This window comes from Ambystoma mexicanum, chromosome 5q, assembly GCF_040938575.1.
Source record: "Ambystoma mexicanum isolate Mex_15411 chromosome 5q, UKY_AmexF1_1, whole genome shotgun sequence".
Lineage (NCBI taxonomy): Eukaryota > Metazoa > Chordata > Amphibia > Caudata > Ambystomatidae > Ambystoma > Ambystoma mexicanum.
Window position 1 is genome coordinate 672125260 of NC_090933.1, and position 20097 is coordinate 672145356.

Consider the following 20097-nt stretch of genomic DNA (forward strand, 5'->3'; position numbering starts at 1 on the left):
ATGAGCAAGCACCAGATACGCAAGCTCCAATCCAATCTGTTCCCGCCAAAATGTATACTATCAATTAACTCAAAACCATCAATTCATTGGCTATTCCCTCTTCTTCACAGAATCGTGTAAAATCAAATTTCACCTCACACAATCAACAATACAGTTCTCTTACATTTAGCACACAACAGAACACATAGGACAGCCACTTGACAGACTAGACGGACACCAGCTGGTCATATATATACCTGCCTTCTAATCAATACCCCGTCATGGATTTTAAGCGAACTCCTTTAATGTGTCTTTAAATGTCATCATAGTCTAATTGTCCCTTATTATATAGGCTCTGAGTTCACGTTTCTTCTGACCGCTGTATTAAAGCGCAGGAACAAGGCAAATCCTTACGTTTTTCTCTCGGGTGCCCCCCCAGTAACCTTACATTTTTTCTCTCGGGTGCCCCTCTGGTATCTTTACGTTTCTCTCTCGGGTGCCCCCCCCCGGTATCCTTATGTTTTTCTCTTGGGTGCCCCCCGGTATCCGTACATTTTTCTCTCGGGTGCCCCTCCCGGTATCTTTACGTTTTTCTCTGTTATACTCGAGTTATTAACCCCTTATATATATATATATATATATATATATATATATATATATATATATATATATATATATACAGTCTTCTCTACTTCTGACTATTTTATTTTATTTTTTTCTCTGCCACCCTCTGTTACCTTTCCCTTGCTTGTTCTAATGCCTACAAGACATTTGCCAAAGTAACAAGTTTTTTGTTTTACTCACCGATCGCATCTTTTCCTCTCTGGAGCTTCGGGATCACCGCCCCTTCCTCTTCAGCCTCTTGCGGTTTTTCGTCCGATTGGCTGCCCGTGGGAATGAGAAGGGTTATGCTTGGAAAGGCGGGTTCCTTCAGACCCACTGCAGATTTTTATGGACTTACTCTATCATTGTCCACGGGAAGCTTCTCAGCCTACTCAGCCGGAATGGCGAAAGGACTTGTGATATTGCCGAAGGCCTAGAGTTACTTCATGCCATCGGTCTATAGGCGTCTTATTACTATATTAATCAATAATCCATAATCGATTGGCGAAACCATCCTCTGCTACCAATTGTACAGGAGGGTGAGATGACCACCAACGGGCCCATAAGTCGGTGCTCACCCTCTAGTACTTGTAAGACAAGATAGCTGCACAACGTGAGGGATGGGGGTGCAGGATTCACTTACTCCAACACGACTCAATAATGAGGACTCAGTAGTTTGGCAAAGGGAAGTCTGTTAAATGACAAGTACATCAAACAGGGAAGCAGTTAGGAATCAGCATTGTTGCAACCACCCGTCTCGCTCCGACTTCCTTGAACTTCAGTTGAACAGCAACCTTTATGCATAAAACACGTCACCATTGACGTCTAATTCTACAAAAACTCGACATGCAATATAATTGGTTAGGAAAGGTAACTTAAATATAGGTGCTATATCTGTATATTGTAACAGAGCATGCAGATCGGATGACTCTTATCGGGTGGGCGTCTACACCCCTCCCTCTACATCACACGTGATAGACGTCACTGCAAGTACGACGTCTCGTTGGTTCTACAATATATAGGACCCCAGATAACTTGGTCCATTGTGATTGGGCAGATTACACCCCTAGACATACATTTCCACCTTTAATTAGCAGCATGCAGAATGGACACCCAGGTGCCTGGTGTCCCAAGTTTCACCCTGCCTCCCTTCCATCAATCAGTATCTTGGGCTACGTGTCAATTAGTTGTCTGGGTATGGCCTCGAAACTGTAGCCTCCTATCAGGAAAAGTTATGGCATACTCGGTTTCTGGGTGACATCAGGCGGTGGTACCTCTTGACGCCTGGCTGATCACGTGCTAGTGCACCATGAATCTGCTTCAGTTTCCAGTTTTAATGTATTTAATTCTGTTTCGGCCTTGCCACCTGCATGGGCCCCCCTTATCTTGACCTTCATGGGGCAGGCTGGTAAGCTCTGAAGTTTGAGTCTTGTTAGCTGATGCTCTCCTCCCTTTCTCTGGATGACCTCGATTTCCTAGGCATGAGCCGCTCTTTGTTGAGTTTCGATTCCACTCCTTCTCTTGCCTCTGGCTGGGTTACAAAACTTGGTCTGTCAGGCCTCTGGCAGCCTGGGTACATTTCTGCTTTTACAAAATGGAGTCGCACTTGTATAATGTGTTTTATTGAGGTAGATATATAGTTGGCGCTTGCCGCTCTAATCTGCTACGTAGCATTGCAAGCAGCATCGATTTCTTTAGCCTCTTGCGTTCCAAGCCTATTTACACACGTTTAACCGTTTAACTGGTCGTTTGCTTCCATCTTGCCTCGTAGCAACGTTTCCTTACGTTTTAACATTGTCTCTTCTCTGTGTCCATTACATTTATTTTCGTAGTTACTCGCACTGGCGTGCTTGTCTTCGATAGCCACTTTTGTTCATTCATGAGTCTGTTCAGGCCGTTGTGTTATTTCCATTGGCCTTCCATTAGGGCTCTTTGGGTCTCTTCATGGACCGTCTGTAGGTACTCTTCGTTTCGTATCAGCAGCTTGTACAGCTGTCTGATAGGGTACCGTGTTGCCCAGGGTTGTCTGGTTATGGGCGCTTCAAAAGGTATGGATCTTCTGATGTACACTGGGCAGAGTCCCAGTGCAGCTCTTTGTTTGTTCATTTGCTCCTCATACGTCACATACCTTGGCGAGTACGCTCCTGGTACCTTGAAATGAGGGGATGGGGTGCAGGCCATGTCTGGGACCTCCTCTACACAATGACCCAGGAGTCTCAGCCTAGTGATGGAGGATAAACATGGCTAGATGTGGCTACTTGTAGTGAATCCTGTAATAAGGCTAACTCTTCTGACCTGGGTCAAAGAAACATGAGCCAACATGATCCAGGTGAAGGTTCATCTGAGATATAGTGAACCCCTACCTGATTAGGTTGGCGCAACCCCCGTCCATCTGGATCAGATGTTCATTGGGAAGCTACCTCTGTCTGAACAATTCATGTGTGCCGACAACTGCTTTGGTGCACTTCACAGTCAGCAAGGTTCACGTGTGCCTCAGGCTGCTTTGACACGTTCCCTGCCTACAAAATTGACATTTGCCTAACACTACTTTGGCACACGGCCCACCTACAAAATTGACATGCACCTAACATTACCTTAGAGCACTTCCCTCAATGCAAAATTCACATTTGCGTAGGACTGTGTTGGTGTATGTACCCAGCCTACAAAATGCATGTGTGCCTAAGACTGCATTAGAACGCTCCCATGCCTACAAAATTCAGGTGTGACTAGGACTGCTTCGGCATATTCCTCTGCCTACAAAATTCACATGTGACTTATGCTGCTTTGGCACCACCCGACCTGCAAAATTCACATTTACTTAAGACTGTTCTGGCATACTCCCCACCTACAAATTTCACTTATTCACAGGACTGCTTTGGTGCAGTTCTCCGACTGAAACTGTGTTGGCATACTCCTGAGCAGCTATTAAAGAAGCAGAATATTTAATTTTAATTTTAAACTAGCTCTTTTTTATATTTTACAATCTTAATGGTCACTTCCAGTGCACATTTTAATAAGAAGATTTTTACACTTCTCTTAATGAGCAAAATAAATTATCAAAACCTAGAAAAACCATTTGAATTTTTTCGGACGGAAGGTTATCATTCCAAGCTGGACAGTCTCTTACACTCCTATAGTATTTTTCCAAAATACCTCTATGAGAAAGGGAACAGGGACAGATAGCACCAGTGAGGGGTTCAGCCTATTTTGCTTCTACTAAAGTCTTCTTTCTCAAAAGACAGTGGGGGTCATTCCGAGTTGGGCGGTAGCCATGGTGCTATTGGCACCATGGCTGCCTCCCAAACCAGGTCCGGGTCCGGTCTGGCAGAATGGGGACTTACCGGATCATTCCGACCCTGGCGGACCCGGTAAGTCCCCATTCTGTAGACCATTCCCCATTCCCATTTGAGCCCCCATAGGGCTCAATGGGGAAGGCGCTTAAAACGGTAACGCAAATTGCGGTACTGTTATTAGCTCCAAGGTCCCTTAACGGGAACCGCAGAGAACGTGTGGTCAGACCACACGTCCTTTGCGATTCCCACTAAGGGACCTTGGAATTGGGTGGTAAGGGTTTTCCGGCACCGGCATCATTACCGGTGACCTTTAACCCTTAACGCCCAAGTCGGAATGAGGCCCAGTGACTGATGAACACTGGATAGGGATCATCGTCAGCATTCATCCCGATTAATTACCTGTAATTGTTTTATATTGCACTGGCATCTTCTAGGGCTCTGAAGGGCAAGGTGAAGAAGCTAGAGTGGCTCATCCAAAATGGTTTCCCTTTGGTAGTACAATATCCCAGCTGCACATGCCCAGTGGCCATGAAAAGCAAGGGGTGTTATGCTTCCCCAGCATTGCATGATCAATTTGGCCTGCAGGCTGGAGTTGTTCAGGGCCAAATGGATGTAGAGGTGCCCCTGTGCATCACTGTGAATGGAACCGTCCTGGGGCAGCAAGATGGAGGTGATCCCACTCCACTGTGCATGTCAGGGACCAGGAAACTCTACCTGTTTCCTGGTTCCTGTTTACATGATGTCCAAGAGTCAGAGGGACATGCTGGCAGTGTGTTTGGCAGCATCTGGAGTTGGAGCAGTATATGTATGTGTGTATGTATGTTTGTACATTTGTATGTGCATGAAAGGGTTTCTGTCGTGTTAAGTGTGCATGTATATGTGTGTGCATGCAAATGAGAGTGGAGTCAATGTGTATGTGTGAGCATGTGAATGATTTAGCAGTGTGTATATTGTATGGGTGTGCGTTTGAATGTGTCAGTGTGTATGATGAATGGGTCACTGTGTGATTGAGATAGTGTATATAGTGTGTGGGTGCGTGCATAAATGTGTGTACATGAAGGAAAGGGAGCAAGTCTCTGCTTGATGGGTTGACATTGGTGCAGACATATTTTCTTAGATTAGCATATGATTTTACTGATGCTATGGGCCAAGCCAACATAATGGGCCTCATTACGAGGCAGGCGGTAAGGGATTACCGGCACTGGTAAGGGCACCGGTGCTGGTAATCCCTTACCACCCTACTACGAGTTCCCTTTGTGGGTCCTCCCTTAACGCTTGGTTTTTCCAGGCGTTAAGGACGGGACCCGCAAAGGGACTCTGGAGCTAATAACGGTACCGCAATTTGCGGTATAGTTATTAGCGCCTTCCCCATTCACATTGAGCCCTATGGGGGCTCAAATGGGAATGGAGAAGGGCCCTGGTGAATGGGGAATTACCGGTCCCGGCAACCTTGGAATGGACCGATAATTGCTCCATTCACCAGGGCGGAGTCGGTAGGGTTTTGGGGGCAGCCATGGAGCTAATAGCTCCATGGCTGCCTCCAACCTCGTAATATGGCCCAATGAGTGTTCTTACATGGAGGTTTGAGGTGGCTAAATGAGTGCAGTGGCCATGAACATGTTTTCTTACAGTGGTCATAGTCTTTCTAATGACATTATAGGATAAAATAACATTATGAATCTTCTTGTGCGGAGCTGCAGCGGAACATTGGGGAAGGCAGCATGAACATGTTTTTTTTAAAGTATGACCTTAGCATTTTTACTGGCATAGTGGGCAAAGCAAACATGATGAGTGTTCCTAGGTGGGTGTGGTCCACATTGCTGCAGCCAGTGTGGACATGTTTTCTTACAGTGGCATATCATTTTTACTTGCATTTTGGGCAGATCTAGCATGGTGCAATTTCTTAAGTGCAGATGAGAATGTTACATTGGTGCAACCAGGCCACATGCACGAGTTTTGTTTACAGTGTGGGCACTGCATTTCACACTAATGGCTTGACCGCAATATCTCAGAATAGCAAGGGAGACCGAATTACATGGTAACTAGCATTGGCCGGAGAGTCAATGAAACTCTTAATAGATGCATTGTCTTAGCATCTTGGGAATGACAGTTGGATACTTTCTCGGTGGACAACTTTGAATGTTTTGTGGTGGACACAATTGAGGCTAGCCTACTGGGAAAAAGCAAGAGTGGGTCGGGTCCCAGGAAACACTGCCATGCATACTCTAAAGATCTTTTACTTAGGAAAAGAGAGCGGAGATGGTTCATCAGGAACATTCAAAGTGATAGGTTCCTGACCACCTCAGAGAAAAGTGATTACCTAAGACAAACGTGTCAATCTTATAAGAACTGGCTGCGTGCTTCGCTCTCACGAAGGTATCAGTTGGATGCTGAGGCTATACTGGTAGTCCTTTCCAACAATAAATCTGGAGCATTTTGGTCTTTGATTAACGACAGAGACATCCACCAAATTGGTAGGATGGTCAACGCGGTAACAAAGTCCGACTGGGTATGTCACTTTGAATCTCTTTATGCTCTCCCTAAGCGGTCCTTGCCTGCGGACCGTTTTTTTTCCCCACCACGCACCACAACATATAACGCCAATGCTGGTTTAGAGGTGGTAATTGGAGTGATCAAAGGCATTAATCCATCCCTGGCTACAGGGCCAAACAGGCTGTTTAATTATCTATTCAAATCAGACCTGACGACCCGGGCGGGGGTACTGTCGATTTTGTTTAGTCATGTGCTGCTGACAGAGCATTTCACCCTTCTTGGTCACAGGCCCATGTAATTCCCATTTATAAGAAGGGTGCAAGAACGAATCCATGTAACTATAGGCCCATTGTGATTCTGGATGCTGTCAGCTAAGTGTTTGCTTGCATTTTGCTCCAGCATCTAGAGATCTGGGCCGGGGAATTTGGAAGAATCTCAAAGTGGCAGATAGGTTTTAGGAAAAATATGGGGGCCTCACTTAATGGTCTAATGATTAAATGCCTTCAACATTCAGCCTGGGCAAAGGGAAGTGATCCAGTTTACTTTGCTCTGTGGACCTCACAACAGCTTTCGACGCTGTTGATCAAGATCTTCTGTGGCGTAAATTATAGAAGTGGGGGATACCGTCTACACTGCTGAGGTTGATAGTGGGCCTCTACGAACATTCGACTACCCAAATTTGTTTAAACCATCAAGGACAGTTGTCTCATCCAATTTCTTCCTCTAGGGGCGTTAGGCAGGGGTGCGTGTTGGCCCCCTGCCTATTTTACTTGTATATGGCTGATATAGATGAATATTTACAACCAAACAACCTGGTAACCAAAAAACTCCATAAGTTAAGATCATTATAGCTAGGCTATGCTGATGACTTTTTGATTTTTGATAGCACTCCAATAAGTCTGCAGTACCTCCTTGACGGATTGTTTACCTTCGATGAGGCCCACTCTTTATCCATCAACCCCTCCAAGACCAAAGTGATGCAATTAACATCTTCCTCTAAAAAACAGTGCCCTTGGTGGATGCAGGCCGAGCGAGTGGAGACCATTGATTCCCTTCTCTATCTGGGCTTCGTGATTACTTCAAAAAACAATTAAAAAAGTACTTCAGTCTTGGCTTCTTGCACGTGTAACCAAATTATCAAATCAGCTGTGCAGAGTCGACTCTAGATACGGCATATTTTCCCTTTTACCAGTTATTCGGTTTTACGAAGGGAACATTTTCCCGAAGATCCTTTATGGGATCGAAGTTTATGCTCTGTCAACAGTCGACTATTTACCTTTCTTGGAAGCCTTGATTTGGAGGTAAGCGCTATGTCTCCCCTGCTCAGTTCCTCACTCTGTCATACAATATAATTTGGTCCTAATTTCCCTGAAAACCAGTGCTTACTGGCGATACCTCTCACTATACAGGAAAATCCTGGTACCTAGTGAAAAAACACTAGTTGAGGATTTACGATATGGGCAGGTTAACAAAGTGGACCGGGATAGTTGACCCAGCCCTTTAAGACGAGGTAGCAATACTTTGAGATGAATGGGGATGCAGAAGATACTCAAACATCAATAATCAAAACGACTCAGGAAGTTGGCAAAGTTGACTGTTTTAATATCAATTATCTAAAACAAGGAGGACACCGGACAACAGCGGACGTCTCATAGCGTGGCCTCTCAATGCATTTCATAAAAAACATTCTTTTTATAACAAAAACTTGTCATTGATGACGTTCACCTATGTATTTGCTGATGTCATCCTACGTGGCAAACTACAAAAACCTAGTGGCAAATGTGATAGGCTCAAGGGGAACATCTAGGTAAATGTTCCATACTAGTGTAAAAAGTGATAGGCTCTTTAACATCAGCTGGGACTACTAAGCCCGTCCCGCAAACAAATCACCATGAATGTCACTAATTACACAATGTCCGATTGGCTACACAAACTATAGGGCCCTTAATTACGTGGGCCCCCATAAGTGGTTGGCACTCTTACATCCGTCAGTACTTTTCCACCCATGTTAGCAGCACGAAGGCTGGACTTTCAGGTGCTGGTGAGCTGGTCATAACCATAGCTTCCCACCAATTAGCATATCATCTATCATCACCTCAGTGGTCTGCATGTCAAATTAAGCTTTTGAAATTGGCCTTGGAAATGTTCCTTGCTCTGGAGAATTCAGGGGAGTAGAGGCATGCTCTGCCTCTCTGCGTAGGTGGGGTTTGTCATGTTTGTCCAGTTTCATCCCTCCACGTGACTGAAGACCACACATTTTAGCCCTGGTACATTTAAAATACTATTATTTAATGAACCTCTGACGTCTTCCTTGTTTTCGTCCATGTCTTCTGAACAGGAGTTTCATTCTTTCACACGATTGTAACTAATGTCTGCTCACCCGTCTGATGAGACCTTGGCTTCTTGGGGCTGATCCAGCCTTGTCTTCCTGAGATTCACTTCTATTATTCAATTGTTTTTTCAACTGCAACACACTGGAAAAGGCCTTCCTTCTCTGGTCCAGCTCTGCTATAACACGTAGTGGAAAAATCCATTCTTTACTTGTTCCTATATATGTATACGTTGGCGCTTGCCGCAATCTATTCACTACATAGCTAGCCTCAAGAATACTTTGTCTGCTTGCGTTTCTTTGCATCAGTACACATGTAGAATGACTTGAAATCTTCATAATTTCTGTAGCATAAGCCTTTTCATCTCGAGCCTGAGATGTCACTTATCTTTGCAACTTCACTTTCGTGTCACTGCATCTCTTCTAGGTGCGTCAGTTTTACTTCGTGTGACGTCACCAATCTACTCTCTCGCTCTTTTTTTCATGCTTCCTTTGGGATTACCTAGTGCATTACCAGTGAAAATACCGATACCAAGGAGAATCCTGAGAAAGCCCTACATGCATACAAGACAGTATGAAATCCCAGAGGAAGCATGAAAAAAAGAGCGAGAGAGTTCCCAACATATATGCTTGAGGTGGGGGTACATAGCTCCTTCTCCACAGAAGAGTTACTTTTTTGTAGGTTTTGTCAAGACAGGGAACAGAGGGAATCAATAAAACATGTATTACCCCATTGCTGTGTGGTCCAAGGCCTTAGAGAGAATGCATTTAGAAAGCATGTCCACAGGTTCAATGTTAGAGGCTCTGAGGCTATGTGGAATTATTGTTTATCGGGATCTTCTACCTCCGTTGTTGAAGCAGTTGTGTCATTCTTTAGAGCTTTGGATACGGACAGGAATTCTGATGGTTAATTTTTCTCTTCTTTTTATTCTAATTCTTAGTTACTATTGTTATATGTCATAACCTTGTTGTGAAAAAAAATGTTGTGAATATTTTTTTTAATTTGTTTGTTTTCTTATTTTACTCATGATTTTCCTTTTTATTGTTTCACTTTTTATTTATTTATGGTGTTAAAGGTTCATTGTTTGTTTTAACCAATAAAACATGATAAAAAAAAATAAAAAAAATCGAAGGCATTATTGTGATTCTCTCTCTCTCCTTCTCTTATATGCCAATTTAGGAAGCTTGCCTTAAAACATCACCCAGATAAGAACCCAGACAATCCAGATGCTTCGGATACATTCAAAGAGATCAACAATGCACATGCAATACTGAACGATGCATCGAAGAGAAACATATATGACAAGTATGGATCGTTAGGACTATATGTCGCAGAACAGTTTGGAGAAGAAAATGTTAATACCTATTTCATGCTGTCAAGCTGGTGGGCAAAGGTGAGTTATACTTAAACATCTGTTTATCCTGCATGCAAGAAACATGTTCTTTTATATAACACGAAACACTGCCCAGTTCCAATGAGAGTGGCTCTTACAGCGGCACAAACACACATGAAGTCAGTATACTTTATGTGAACACCCACACCACAGATTTAGATGAAAATATTGAAGACAGCAATAATAAATGGTTCACGTTGTAAATGAAATATATTTGCAGCCACATTCATTTGCGTTTAATACAGATATATACATTACATACAGGTGTCTATATTATTTTGATTGTAAACAATACATGTAATTCTTTCTGTCTAGTGACTGCAATTATTACAATAATTATCCCAATGTGGGCCTAGTTGTTGTCTTTGGCCTGGATATTTTTAACTCTCATATACCAACTCAGTTGTGGTTTAACTATTCACTCACCATGCTACATACACAAAAGTATTGTCTCCAGCCACCATCACCCATTTACAGATGTGAGTTTTGCCAGGCATCCCATTGGTACTGCTTTTCTTACATCCTGATATTTAATTTCTGTACTCTAGCACCACGGGGTTTCTTGGACTCACCAGGACCTATGATTAGTCCTTTCTTTATTTCATTATGGCTCCTGATAAAACCGCTTCGAGGCATTCACCCAGTAGACGTGTTGGCAGAGCTGCCCATTCAAGTTCGACTGTGCATGAACATTCCAAGTACACACACATGGCCCACACCTCCCACCACCTGACCTCCGGGCATTTTAAGTACTCCTTAGTCCTCCATTCTTTCTGATAACTTGTTTTGCTGTCCCTCCTTAATCACACCATCTACAGACTAGAGAATGCATAGCAGCCTCTGCTAATAAAAGACCATTACCCTGCAGTCAGCCAAATCCTTCTACTTGATCCTTGATCGCACTTCCCCTTTCCTGTCCTACTGGCCTCCCTATTAATGCTTAATCAATGGTTCAACAGACATGTGAGCTGTTTGACCTTATGTCTTTCTATAGTTATATTATTTTGATCTTGAAAAGCGATGCTTGAGGCCCCTGCCCTTATCTGGTTCACAACGTCCTACAAGTTATACCAGCCAGCATGCCAGTTGCTCTACTTCTCCTGCAGGTTGTTTTCCATCTTTTATTGCCACTCATGCTCATCTGTTACTCGACCCCAAGCCCTCTCTCAGCTGAATGGTTTCTGTTCAAATTGATCCATTCCCGAGTCCACCATGGCCGTTCTGCTAATTTGTAGGCCTTCCCACATACGTCATAACCCAGTCTTTGTTCCCTTATAACCCGGCCCAAGGGAGGTCAGATCCGTTTAGCTTATTAAACATGCCCAAGCCTTTAAACAAATTAGAAAAATGCCTTTGTTGAAGACCTTCCTTGAAATTGACCAATCCAGAAATCATTTTCTCCATTTCTTCATAACATTTTCTATCAAGAGTCATTGGTGTGCAGTCACTAGACAGTATCGACCACTTTAAAGAGTGTTCAGTTTTTTTGGACCCCTAGAAAGCTGGATTGCACTGCACCAGTGGCTACTGAATAAATGTCTCCCTTGATGTTGGATAGTCTCTGACATGACATTGATGGCAACAGTGGTTGAGCAATGTTCCTGCTAGATGATAGATCTCTCACTGGTGTATGCGGATACTGTAATTCAGTTTAACAGAACATCTACCTTCTCTTGTTGCTGGTGGTCTTTCTTCTCTCTCTATTCCTGATTTTGCATGCTTCCCTACATTCTTTCTTACCCAATCGTATTCCTATCACCCCTGTTAAACTGACCACCCCTCACAACTACCCTTCAGCTCCTGTGACTTAATTCTTATTATTATGCTTCAGGCTTCTGATGAATAACTAATACACCAGCCCCCTGTCTGGATTCTGACTTTTTTTTAACTTACTTTCACTCTCCGCTACGACTAAACGCAGGTTTCACTTGCTACAGTGTGCCACTCTAAGGTGTGCCTGCTCATTCGTTCTGCCTATTTGTTCTACCCTTAGCCTATTTATTTTTTCACCCAACACCACTTTAATACAATTAAAGTCAATGTGTTTAACTATTCGAGGGTTAACAATGAGTATTGAGTCACATATAGTTAGTGATGCCAGCTGGCTATTCAAAAAGGTGAGTGTTGCTGCAACAACCTGTAGAGTTTGTCAATACCTTCATTTGATTGTAGGCATTTCCTCCCCCAGGGCTTGTTTGCACTCTGTGGGCTGCTGACAGGCTGCTACTTCTGCTGCTGTTTGTGCTGCTGCTTCAATTGCTGCTGCGGAAAATGCAAACCCAAATCACCCGGGGGCGAAGACTATGAGTATTATGTGTCGCCTGAAGACCTGGAAGAGCAGATCAAGACAGACATGGAGAGAGGTGATGTTCAGTGAATGTGTACTTTGGGAAACACTTAAAGAATGAAATGGTTGAACACTACCTAAACACGGAAAAAGTGGTCACCAAGGACCAGCTCACCTGCACTATTTTCGCTGGTGCTATTTTTTAATCTACTGGTACATTTCAAGTGGTGAAATATTTACACCATACCACAAAACATTTATGTTGCACAGCTCTTATTTTTCAGATTACATTTTACAGAGAAAGCTGGGTGGTAACAAGCTTCCACTCACCCCACCGCTGAGACACAGGTGGCAGAGGGGCTTCCGAGGTCACACTGTGGTCTTAAAACCTTGCGGAAGGAAGGAAGGAAGGAAGGAAGGAAGGAAGGAAGGAAGGAAGGAAGGAAGGAAGGAAGGAAGGAAGGAAGGAAGGAAGGAAGGAAGGAAGGAAGGAAGGAAGGAAGGAAGGAAGGAAGGAAGGAAGGAAGGAAGGAAGGAAGGAAGGAAGGAAGGAAGGAAGGAAGGAAGGAAGGAAGGAAGGAAGGGAGGGAGGGAGGGAGGGAGGGAGGGAGGGAGGGAGGGAGGGAGGGAGAGGGAAGGCAATAGGAAGGAAAACTAAGGATACAAAGGGAGGAAGGGAGATGGGAAGGAAAGAAACAAAAGAAGGAAGGAAGAAAGAATGACGGAAAGAGGAAGGAAAGAAGGAAAGAAGGGGAGAGAGGGAGGGAGGGAGAGAGGGAGGGAGGGAGATGGGAAGGAAAGAAAAAACAAGGGAGGAAGCAAGAAAGGAATTAATTAATTTTCAAAGCTTTTTACATCAAAAGGAAAAATTATAAAAGAACAATTATAATAGATGTAAGGTATGTATAATACTAAATGCATTATTCTGGTCACTTAATTTTCGTTAAAAAGAATTCTTTTAGGATAAATGGTAAGACCATATTGATTTTGAACTAGTGGACATCACTATATCGACTTTCATGCTTCTCTGTCATTAACTACGAGAGACATATGGGCAGGGCCAGACTTCCGCCACTCCAGCTTGGAGGAGCCTTTCAACAGCTCCTTTGTGCTGGCGCATCAGCGGCCGTGGCTCCCCACGTGCTGGTGCTGGCGCTACAGTGATGCCCAATGTAAGTGAAACGCTCCTCCCCTATGGCAGGAGCTTTTCACTGACTTTGGGTGTCACTTCCACGCCAGCATGGCTGAGAAGCTTTGATATTACAAAGGGCGCTGCTGCCACACCAGCTCAGAGGAGTCTTTCAAGGGCTTCCCCAAGCTGGCGCGGTGGCGACGCCCTATTAAAGTGAAAAGACCCCCGCTCCCATGCTGGATCGGGAAGCTTTTCACTTTAAATTATTTATTTATTTTATTTTATTTATAGATTCATAAGGCGCCGCAGCCCGCAGGCATCGGGGCACCAAAATTAAGACAGGACAACATAAAAATTAGACGGGACAACCAGGAATTCGGAAGGCACAACGAATCTGTGACCTGGAGATTACTTAAATAGGGAGGTCTTCAAGACTCAACAGAACTTTATGTTTATTTTTTTTTAAAGTCTTATTGCCATCGGGAGAGCATTCCAGAGCTTAGTGGATCTAGCCGGGAAGGATCTGCCCAATCCATTTGACAGTTTGAAGTCTATACAGTTGATCTGACCCTGGTTTCCTGAGCGCAGGCACCTACTGGGAGTATATGGAGAGACCTGTGACTATAGGTAGAGAGGAGCAGCTTCAAAAAGGCATCGGTGTACTAGTGTGCCAGACTTGAAAGTGATCTGGTCTTTCACCGCCAGCCAATGAAGGCCTCTTCCATTGGCCGAGATATTCTCACCTCTTGGTATTTTTTTTATAATGCGCACAGCATTATTCTGAATTGTCTGGCATTTTGCCAGACAAGCAATGTTAGCCCCTTTTAATAACACATTGCCATAATCTGGCCTCAAGAGAATGGTGGCACGGGCAATGGTAGCACAGTTCTTTCGTTTAACAGGGGCCTGATGTGTCTAAGCAGGAAGCGGTAATACTGGCAGTTCTTGCTCATGTGATTTACGGGAGCTTCTGCGCTCAGCAATGATTCTAGTGTGATACCTAGAGTTTTTACCTTGCCTTGGACCAGGATTGCGCTGCTCTTGATGTTAAAGCTTTTTTATGAAGTCCACACTCAGCTTGGCCCGGGCCCGCCAGGAACCGAAGATGAGGAGTTTGGTTTTACTGCCATTTAGGCACATCCAGTTCCTGGTCATTCAAGCCTCGATGATATCATAGGCACCTGAAATATTGATGGAGTCTTGTGCATGGTTGCCGCTCAGCTCTGTAACCAGCTGAGTATCATCGGCGTAATTTGTGAAGAACACGCCAGTGTTTTCCAGCAGGGAGCATAGAGGTCAGAGATACAAATTGAAAATCAGAGGCGACAAACTGGCACCCTGCGGTACTCCACAGCTGATGGAGGCCAGCGGTGAAAATGCTTTACCCCAGTGAACTTTGGATATGTGATTGGAGAGGAAGGAGTGAATCCAATCGACTGCCCCCTTTGAGCAGTTACCTGCATGTTCAAGTGATCGCAATAACGGGTCATGGTCCAGTAGGTCGAATGTTGCAGACAGATCGAGCAGGACCAGCGCTCAGGCTTTCCCCTGATCCATTATCTTCAGCATGTGGGTCTGCAGGTCAATAAGTGCTGTCTCCATGCTGTGTGCTTGCCTGAAACCTGATTGTTGTTTATGTAAGATGTTCTTACCTTCGACAAAGCGTTGGAGTTGCCTCGTTGCACATTTGTCGAGGATTTTCAACACAATGTGACTATTGGTTATCGGTCTAAGATTACTTCTGTCTTTTGGGTCTAAGCCAGGGTTCTTTAACAGGGGTGTGACCATCACGACTTTAATGGCTTCAGTGATGTAACTGTCTCTGAAAGAGGCGTTGACCATGGGAGTGAAAAAAGGAATGAACAGCTGTTGATGTTCCAGCATAATCCTAGGAGGGAGAATGTTTTTCATGCAGGAAGTGGGTCGCATGGTGGTCAACAGTGTTCCCATATCAGAGGTTGTGACTGGGGTAAAGCGACATTTGTCCAGTTGTGATAACATAATATGGCTGGTAAAAGATCCTGAAGTCGAATAGGGTTTGGATAATGCATGCCTAATTTTCTCCCTGGCTGTGGAAATATTGGCTTCGAATGCGCATTGCTCATCCACACAGTCCATCGCTGTGGGCTGGACTGTAATAACCAGGGCTTTAGGCTACTCAAGGGATCGAAGAATCTCAAAGAGTTTCCTGGTGGAATTAGGTGCACTGCTTATGTGGGCATTATAGAAGTCTTTCTTATCATTCAGGATGTTAAGTTTGTAGAGTTTGTCTGCTGCCTTCCATTTATTCTTATTTTCTAATGAGGCACATTTTAGCCAAATGTCCTCCAGCTTCCTTTTTTCTTTCTTAAGAGTTTTAAATAAAGGTGTGAACCATTTTTGGTGGCCAGTGTTCGCAACTGACCAGTTTTGACTGGATAGCGGCTATTCTATCCACCAATTCCTGGAAGGTAGATGTGAGAGTGGACACCAAACATTCGCATGAGTCCTTATCCATCGTCTGGGCCATGAGACTCTGGGTACTAGTTGCAATATCTGCAGGAACGATCTTATTGAAATTCCTACTTAGAACTTTTTGTGTGTTTTTTTAGCGGTTCGGGGTAACGGGCCCTGTAACAGAATGAGAAAGTCAATGCGGTAGTGGTCGAACCATACACAGGGCAGACTCTTGTCAATTATAGTCTCCAGATTTCGGCACACCACCCAGTCAAGTACCTTATTTTTCTCCGAAGTGGGTTAATTATTACAGACAGCGTAGTTGAGATTGTTAAGAGACCTTTCCAAGTCCAAAGCTTCTTTGCCCGAGGGATTACCCCTCCAGCGGTTCAACACCCCAAAAAGAGGGTAGAGCAATTTGGTCCACTGAAACCACTCAACGATTGGGCTATTTCCTCATTGAATCCTGGCATCAGCGACGTTGGCCGGTAGATCAGGATGAGGTTAACGTAACTGTGGTTGGTGGGAGTTATTTTGATGTGCAGAATTTCACACCCCTGGCAAGAACATGGGGACTGGACAAATTTAAACTTGTTCTTAACAAAGAACTCCACTCCCCCAGCCGTTCCCATGATCCCTGTTTCCACTAAATATGGAATATCCCTTTGGGATGGCTATCTCAATCATGTGACCACTAGAGTCCCTAATCCAAGTTTCCATAAGACACATTATATCAATGTCTCTGTCCCGAATGAGATCATGGATACTATGTGCATGTTTATTCAATGACCTTGTATTAAGGAGCCTCATTTAAATTTCTTTGGAGCTCCCTGGCAAGAAGATGATTTTGTTAACTGATACCTTCTGGATTCTGCCTGGGAGAGGCTATCCAGATCCGACTGTTGGGAGCTAAATTTGGGAGAGGCAGTAAGCCGGTGGAGAGTGGGGGGTGAAGGTTCATGAATTGGGCCATCTCCTGAGATGGTGGTTGAAAGTAGGCCTGTACTAGTGGCGACCCTGCATCTGCCTCAAGGTGGACTTGGTCCAGCTACGATGTTTGGCGCCTGCTGTGCGCCACACGACCGAGACACCGATTGTGGGGTGTTGAAAGATGAGTGCAAGGGGCAGAGTACAATACCATGCTTCCTAAGTATGGTTTTGCTGTCATCAAGTTTTGCCTGTATGTATTTATCAACAATCACCTTCCTACGAGCACCTTGGAGCTCCAACAATAAATTAAGCTGCTCCAAGTAACCCACGCTTTTGTAGTTTGGCTTTGTTGCATGTGCAACCAAAAGAACAGATGGTGAGGACACCCGCACTTGATACTAATCTAGCGTGGTTGACCCAAAATGAGATGGTCAAAAGCCGGCACACGCAATTAGATATGAAACTAGCGGCACAGACTTCCGCGGTATAAGTACTCGATCATGCGTATTACAGCGATCGTAGTGAACTCTGCAAATAACGATTCAGCCAGACAGAGGTGTAATCAGAGGTGACACACCGAAATAGTAACAATAATAAGATCCGAGGGTTCGCTGAAAGGTGGTCGGTAACCATTAACCAGAGAACACTACTGTTGTTACCTGTAGGCTAAATTGCCAGGTGGCGAGACGCCGAGCATGTCAATGACCGGCGAAGACCGGCATGTTCCTGTTGCACTGGCGGTGGTGCACCTGGTCGCAGGATAAGTAGGCATTTAGGGCAGATGGGAAGCGTAGCTTTCCCAGCCAAGAGCCTCTTAACAATGCATAATGCAGCAGTTAAGGCAATGGAAATGCTGAGCTTTTGCAAAGCAACGTGTCTCTGGTACACACTTCAGTCAAACTTTACACAATACAAGTAAGATGTTAAATCACAGTTTCACAGTTTCTGATTCGCGAGTTTTACTTTCAAATCTAGCTAGCGTTACAAAACTAAACAATGTTAAATCACAGTTTCAGGCTAGCAGGTTTTACTTTCAAATCTAGGTAGCGTTATAAAACTAAACGTAAGTCCCCGACTCAAAGTTTCAAAAGGCAACAAGAAATGACAGTGAGCCTAGCAAGATAATATGTGTTAATAGGCTGCCGCTGCCACGCCAGCACAAGGCAGCCATTGAAAGGCTTCCCTGAACTGGTGTGGTGGGCGGAGCCCTAGTAAAGTGAAAGCTCCTTGGAAGCTTTCACTTATAACCCTGGCATTTGTCCAATTGTATCCCATATGTACATGGCTCATTACCTTTTCCCCCCAGAAAAGTGTCACATGAGACCTGTTTGTTTTTTGGCATAAAAGAGCCGCAGATTTATTCCACAATAACATAAACCAAAACCACACTGCACACATTGTGGAAAACATAACTCCTAAGATGCGGCGATTGCTCCGTGTCCAAAAGTAAATTGCTTCCCCCTTTCTTCCCCAAGCGAATAGGCCCAACTCTCCCAACCTTGGCGTCCGAGCCTCTCCTGCCCCTGCAGGTGCTCCTGGGCGGGGAGAGTGCCGTTTCCATGGGGGAAGCTGACCCTTAGATGCTCCTCCCAGACGCCCCTGCCGCTTAGGCTCCCAAGGGGTGCTGGGTCTGAGAAGAGCGATGACCCTTCTCGCTTTCCCCTGGCTCATCCGGAGTCTGCCTCAAGTGTTTGTCCGGGCAAACACCGCCACACCGCCTGCCGTCCTGCGACGCCGACGACCAGGCCCTTCTGCTTTCCTTACCCATAGGGTTGGTGGGTGGGAAAACGAAAAGCTCCTTAAAGTCCGTGCGGGGTTCTCCTGCGAAGCTGGCTGCTGATTTCCCTGGAGTTCCCGTTTGTTTATAAAGTAGAAGCCCCTCCCCTTTCTTTTGTCACCCGTCGCGGGCTTTCCTAAGATTTGCCGCGCTTCCTTGCCTTTTCGCGGGCTTCTGTTGTATTTGCCGCGCTGGGCTTGGCTCCTCCCCTTTCATCCGTGAAGGGGAGGTAGGAGAGGGGACACTGCCCGAGTTATCGGGGTGCCTCCTCCATTTTGTGTTGCCTTCGTCGACACCTGTATAACCCTGGCATTTGTCCAATTGTATCCCATATGTACATGGCTCATTACCTTTTCCCCCCAGAAAAGTGTCACATGAGACCTGTTTGTTTTTTGGCATAAAAGAGCCGCAGATTTATTCCACAATAACATAAACCAAAACCACACTGCACACATTGTGAAAACATAACTCCTAAGATGCGGCGATTGCTCCGTGTCCAAAAGTAAACTGCTTCCCCCTTTCTTCCCCGAGCGAATAGGCCCAACTCTCCCAACCTTGGCGTCCGAGCCTCTCCTGCCCCTGCAGGTGCTCCTGGGCGGGGAGAGTGCTGTTTCCATGGGGGAAGCTGAGCCTTAGATGTTCCTCCCAGACGCCCCTGCCGCTTAGGCTCCCAAGGGGTGCTGGGTCTGAGAAGAGCGACGACCCTTCTCGCTTTCCCCTGGCTCATCCGGAGTCTGTCTCAAGTGTTTGTCCGGGCAAACACCGCCACGCCTTGTGTGGGTTTACCGTCCACCGAGGCTCCCCCTTCCTTCTTACATTTCCAGGATTTTAGTGCAAACATTCCAGAAGAATAGATCCATGCCCAGCGGGGTCAAGTGAACCCCGTCCTTGCAAAAGTATTCTGGTGATTTCAGGTTAATCAGCCCGTGTCTGATCTGGCCAAAACCCCTGCCCTTACAGAATTTTGCCATAGCACAGTTTAATTTCCTCCTGGATTTCTCCACTGCTGCGTGCTTGTCCGCACCTCTCCATTCCTGTCTCGGGATGATTTCCGAGCAAATAATTTATGTTTCTCCCAGCTGTCCTGCTAATTCCTGCAGAGAAAACATCATTTCGCGCACCAGCGCCCCCCTCCCCAAGCTTGTGAGGTCGTTACCCCCTAAGTGGATAACCAGTATGTCTGGCTTTCGCCTGTTCTCCCCCAACCTAAGAACCTGTTCCTGCAGTTGGGCCCATCTCATCCCCGGCACCCCGTGCCACTCTATTGAGAACTTGCCCGCCGTCAGGTTTTTCCTGTTCTGCCGACCAGCTTGCCCTTGCCCTAGATACAAAAGAATGCCCTACCACCCAAACTGTTATCTTCCTTCTTTGGGCAGCTGCTGGAGAAAAAAGGGGGGAAACATGTAACTTTACATTTTCTCGGGTCTAATGTACCGTTTGTAGC

At 45.2% G+C, this 20097-nt stretch overlaps 1 protein-coding gene across 1 annotated transcript in view; it reads left to right on the top strand.

Annotated features, from left to right (window-relative positions):
* DNAJC5B (DnaJ heat shock protein family (Hsp40) member C5 beta) overlaps positions 1-20097 on the top strand; it is a 403804-nt gene that overhangs the window by 374501 nt on the left and 9206 nt on the right. Inside the window, exons 3-4 of the mRNA XM_069621124.1 lie at positions 9878-10091; positions 12280-12454. Coding sequence (XP_069477225.1) covers positions 9878-10091; positions 12280-12454 — 389 coding nt within the window. The remainder of the gene's footprint in view (positions 1-9877; positions 10092-12279; positions 12455-20097) is intronic.